This window comes from Lygodium microphyllum, chromosome 12, assembly GCF_053477565.2.
Source record: "Lygodium microphyllum isolate KBCC chromosome 12, Lygodium_microphyllum_v1.1.10, whole genome shotgun sequence".
Taxonomy (NCBI): Eukaryota; Viridiplantae; Streptophyta; class Polypodiopsida; order Schizaeales; family Lygodiaceae; genus Lygodium; species Lygodium microphyllum.
The window spans coordinates 110794632-110800059 of NC_141146.1; the positions used below are offsets into that span (position 1 = coordinate 110794632).

The 5428-nt window shown below is 42.4% G+C and overlaps 1 protein-coding gene across 1 annotated transcript; it reads left to right on the plus strand.

Moving 5' to 3' along the window:
* The first annotated feature begins 1080 nt into the window (after positions 1 to 1080).
* On the plus strand, positions 1081 to 4639 carry LOC148028159 (uncharacterized). Its single transcript, XM_087689834.1, has 3 exons — positions 1081 to 1780; positions 2059 to 2188; positions 2767 to 4639. Exons 1-3 carry the CDS (start codon positions 1648 to 1650, stop codon positions 4130 to 4132), a joined length of 1629 nt encoding a protein of 542 aa, XP_087545960.1. The 5' UTR covers positions 1081 to 1647; the 3' UTR covers positions 4133 to 4639.
* The last annotated feature ends 789 nt before the right edge of the window (positions 4640 to 5428 follow it).

Here is a 5428-nt window from a genome sequence, read left to right on the forward strand (position 1 = left end):
AAAAACCCAACCACGTGACTACATATTTTTTCTCTCTCTTCTTTTTTCTTTCTTTGTTTCATATTTAGGTTTCCATTTTTTTAATTTGTTAAAAATAAGTCTCTTAAGCACTTGTGCCGCCATTCCTCTCATGAGTTGAATTGGCAAACATTCCTCTCGCATCATCATCATTTTCTTTTCCCTTCCGTTACACCTTTGGTAAAGCCATTGTCTACGTTGTATTGTACATACCACTAGGTCTCAAGACCCCACTAGGGATACAAGTTGATCCATGTATGCATGTATGTATATATTTATGCATGCATGCATTACAACGATTCCTCTCCATATGGATGATGTATGTAAGTATTTACATATATTATAATGATTCCTCTCCATATGTATGAATGTATGTAATTATGTACATGGAGCGCACATGCAAGGTGTTAAGGCTTTTGTTTTGTAGCCTCATTTGCCTCACAAATTTTGCTTACTATGTTCTTGTACATATATGCATGCATGACTAGTTAACATCCACAATTCGATAGCTTTAACTACCCACCATTACAAGAAATTTGATCTATACCCAAACTCCGCTCTCTTAAGAGCTTTGCTTTTGCTACGTAGTACGAGTGCTACATGTAAACCGTGGCAACTTGTTGAGCTAGGGCATAATGCATGCAAAATTTGGACAGCCAAACATGTTCTAATATCTCTAGGGATATCTCACCAAAAAACAATATCCAAGGTTGTAAACCTTCTAGATTACTTCTCTTTAGACAACACGTTTGTCCACTCAAGCAAAAGGTTGAGCCCCACAGTTTAATTAATATAACCAAAAACCATCCCCCATCAGTGCAGCTCACAAAGCCACTGCTGCTGATGCAAGTTTTCTCTTTGTCCACTCATCATTATAATCGTTCTTCTAAGAGACAGAGAGGAGAGGGGGGGGGGGAGAGACACATTTTGGGGCATGTAAAAACTAGAGTGTGAGAAAAAACAAAAAGAAAAGAAAAGAAGAGGGGCAAAGGTATCAAAATAAAAGGTTTTCAAGAACATTTCCAAGTATTTTAATTATTTGAGACTTTTTGGCTCTACTAGTCATTGGCATTCTTATAATTGCTGCTGCTTTGTACTCTTTTGGCCACACCTCCCGAGAGAGAGAGAGAGAGAGAGAGAGAGAGAGCAATGATGTATGAATTGTTTTTGTCAAGTCAGTAGAAGAGTGTCTTCTCCTTCATCCAATTCATCTCATTGCTGCCTCGTTTAGTCTGGTCCTTCAATTGACCTTCATTACCTCCTTATGATTTCTTCTTCTTCTTCTTCTTGCAGCCCTCTCATTCCTCTGATCGCCTCCATTAATGCTGTAAGAATGTACCTCTCTGTCCACCATCAACCTTGGAACGTGTGAATTCGTGTCACATCCTTCTCTTCTTCATCAATCGCTCAGTCTTCTACACGCTGATCGACTGCGAATTAGACTGTCAGCAGAGCGCCAAGCCTAAACCGAGACACCAATACACTCATCCAATTACATCAATTGGCCCAAACAAATCATACTCCAGAAGCGCATTCTCTTACAGCATTGCTGGTTTCTGTTATTCTGCTTCTTCTCTGTCAGTGTGCCTTTTGTGTGTGTGTGTGTGTGTGGTTCAACAGCTCTCCGTTATGGGTCGTCATTCCTGCTGCCAGAAGCAGAAGCTCAGAAAGGGCCTCTGGTCCCCTGAAGAGGATGAGAAGCTCATCCGCCACATCACCAGATATGGCCATGGATGCTGGAGCTCAGTACCCAAGCAAGCCGGTACAAGATTAATCCCTCTCCAAGCATGCAGCAATTGCGTGTGACTTGCGGATATTTAACTGCTGGTTCAATAGCCACACTTGTTATTGGATTGATAGTGCACCTCCTGCATACTAGAAACATTATAAGGGGCACCTTCTGACACAATATTAGGAGGTGCTTATTGTAAATGTCTTGTAATTAAGTCCTGATCTGATTCCATGACCAATAGCACATTCAAAGGGTTGATCAAATGCCTGCAATCCTAATGAATTACTGATCAATGGTGGCTCTTGCAGGGCTCCAACGATGCGGAAAGAGTTGTCGCTTGCGGTGGATCAATTACTTGCGGCCTGACTTGAAAAGAGGCACCTTCTCAGCCATGGAGGAGAAGCTTATCATAGATCTCCATGCATTACTTGGGAATAGGTAATCAGCCTTTGCCTCCTCCACCGGGGTCCCTCTCCAAAGATTAGATGATTGCTTGACATTCAGAATTGCAGCACCTGCCCATATTACTGCGCCTAGGCCATAAACATTAATGTGCCTAGCCTATAATAAACATTAATGTGCCTAGCCTGTAATAACCATCACTTTTGCTAAACCTGCAAACTCAACCAGCTAACTGCATCGCCCAATTTCAATCACGCTAGTGTAATTGCCTGCTTCATTAAGCTCTCAGGCCTACTAGCCAGCAGCAAGAACCTCAACATATGTGATAGAGGCTCCAAAGGCATGGTATTATGTGACGCTGTGCCTGGGATTTTCGTGAGACTATCTGAAATTGATCAATAAGGGACAAAAAACAGAAGTTATATCTGTGTCTGACACGAGTCATTCTGAAGATGATTTGATTGTATGATGCCATAATTCATAGGCACCCAAAGATGCATTGATGTCAGTTTTATAAATCTTCCATTTCAGGCAGCTTTGGAGAGGCTGTCTGTCAAAAAGGAGACAATGCTGCAGAAATTTTGTAACAGGGTGAGCTTTTTGATCCTTTGCAGGTGGTCGCAGATTGCTTCGCATCTTCCCGGAAGAACTGACAACGAGATCAAGAACTTTTGGAACTCCTGCATCAAGAAGAAACTCAAGCAAGCTGGTCTAGACCCAGTCACCCATCAACCTATAGTGAATGGGGATGCTGTCAATGGAGATCCTGCCAACACTAATTCACCTCCTACCTCAGGATTAACCTCTGACAAGAGCTCCCATGACTTGACCAGCTTGAGTGATGTTAAACTAAATAACCTGCCTATGAGGTTGCCCAATCCTTTGTTTAAGATGGGTGACAGCCCTGATGACAACTGGAGCCTTCCTTTGAAGAACTTCCTTTCAGAAAATCACTTACTGCTGGGTAATCATCATCATGCAGCTAACCTATTGATGGGTGCCTATAACAAACATGGCCATGAATCCATCAGTACTGCAAGTGATAACTTCCAAAGCTCAATTGAAACACCAACTCTCTCTTCTACCACCGCTAATTCCGTTTCTGCAATGTCTGAGCCAATGGTTGATGCCCATCATCTGCTCTGGCCAAACTCTCACCAAGCTGCTTTCCTATTCAGTACTTCTGATGCCCATAAGCTTCCCACATTGCTTGCACTAGACAATAAACCAGCAGCCAATGACACTCACGTTCAGGGGTCATCTTGTACAATGGACTCCTTGATGCAGCGGCCCGAGGGTGGCAGCTTGTTTGATGGACTATGCCCAGACTATAGCTACAAGAGTCCACATGACATGGCATGCTTCCATGGCAAGCTTGCAGCTCCCCACATGCTTGAGCAATTGGCAATCTCAGGCCATGAGCTGGACCGAGTGTTCGGTGGCTATGCCGAAAGTTCCTCTTCCTCCATTGACACACATGGCAGCAGCCACAACAGCAGAGTGTGCAATGGTGGCAACAATAGCTACTGGACCAGCATGATCTCTGCAGCTCCGGATCATTCCATGCTCAGTGGTCAGGACCAAAAGGAGGTCAATGAACTTTGTGACAGTCATGTACTGGTACAATGGGCTGCAAATCCGGCTGATCATCAAGCGGTTCGGAATGAATGGATGTCTAACTGTGGTAATGTTGCAACACTGAGGGGGGAGGACTGCAATTATGGCGAGGAACCACAAGCCGGTGGGCGTTGTGGTACCAATGGCATGGAAGATCATGAGCCATGGAGTCAGCCCATCAGTCTTCCCCAAACCATGCTCACCTCTAAGCTACTCTCGGATCTTGATCATCTACCGGCCGAACATACTACCAATGCTGCTGGCACTAGCATGGGGGATGCAGACTTCTTTGGGAAATGCAAGAATGTAGGCACCCTCTCCCCTGAGCTACAGTGCATTGCAGCCATGCTGGAGCAAATCTGATCATCGATTAACTCCTTAATCCCACCTTAATTACATAGTTTAGAAAGCATAAAGAGAGAGAGAGAGAGAGAGAGAGAGAGAGAGAGCTTCATAATCTGCTTGATTGAAGTGACACACCCCCAAAAAAAGAGAGGATTTTTAAAATTTCCACCAATTAATTAATGTGTGAATCATGTACAGAAATATACCAATATAGATAATTTGACACCCCCATCATCTCAGCATTACCCATTTTACAGTGCAGTCATAGAATTCCTTCAGAAATTGTAGGGGATTGATGCCAAGTCCATCGGGGCACTGTAAGGGGGATCAAATTTTCCCATTTTCGTATTTACGTATATAGATTTTGGAATAATAAACGGCCATACCGTTGATCTAAATCCATAACCACCCACACATGAGAAGAAATACATGTACACTGAATTTGTGACAAGGCTTTGCCCTGGCTTACAATTCAATCTCTACAGGATTTGCTCAGCTTTGATTTGTCTCTCTGCTGTGAGTTTTGGTGTCTCTTTTATTATCTCCCAAATCTTCAGGTGTAATTTGCTCTATTAACTGCTAAAACTATAGGCTTAATTATTCTTTGAAAGTTATTTCAGTTTAATTACTGCATTTCCATAACCCAAATATGGAGTCCCCTTTAATTAAGAATAGCCAATAGCACACGGATAAAGAGCGCAGATAAGAGGGTAGTTATGTGAATGAATTCTATAACAATATCACATTTGCAATGTTATTAGCAACAATGTGATCTAAGATGCTAGAATCAACCTATTGTTCTTTTCAATCACTTGAAGAAAGAGGATGATTAACATAGAAGAAATCAATATGTGCAAAATCTCTTAATCTTTAAGGCTAAGAAGATAGAATAAGAGAGATTATTAGTATTATGAATCGTGGCGCTTATATTCAGTGGGTCTTCTAAATTGGCCTTATTGTGGCGACAAAAAGTCATGTTGTCAAATTGCGCCCCTAGTGCCCTCCCCTTAAGAAAGAAAAGGCCATGGCCTTGTGATAGGCACCAGTGGGATGTTCTTACATGCAACCTTAGGGTGGTGCCATGCCCGCCAACTCTTGCTAGACTTTGTGGAAGACTTGCAAGTAAAGTGAACATGGTCTCTCATGTTTTTTGCAACCTTACTTTCTTAAACTTTGACTACATTTACTTGCTAGACTCTAGAAGTCTAGTAAAATGCTTGGTGTGGCACCACCCGTACTCTCCCCCAAAAAGCAAAAACCAAAAAAAGGGGGAAAAAAAAAGGAACCATGGAGTCCATACATCACATATTTATT

Bases quoted from the DNA above. Each gene is read 5' to 3' on its own strand.
- LOC148028159 (XM_087689834.1), top strand. From the start codon at position 1,648: ATGGGTCGTCATTCCTGCTGCCAGAAGCAGAAGCTCAGAAAGGGCCTC. The intron at 1,781-2,058 runs GTACAAGATTAA...TGGCTCTTGCAG, and splicing joins CTCAGTACCCAAGCAAGCCG to GGCTCCAACGATGCGGAAAG. The intron at 2,189-2,766 runs GTAATCAGCCTT...GATCCTTTGCAG, and splicing joins CATGCATTACTTGGGAATAG to GTGGTCGCAGATTGCTTCGC.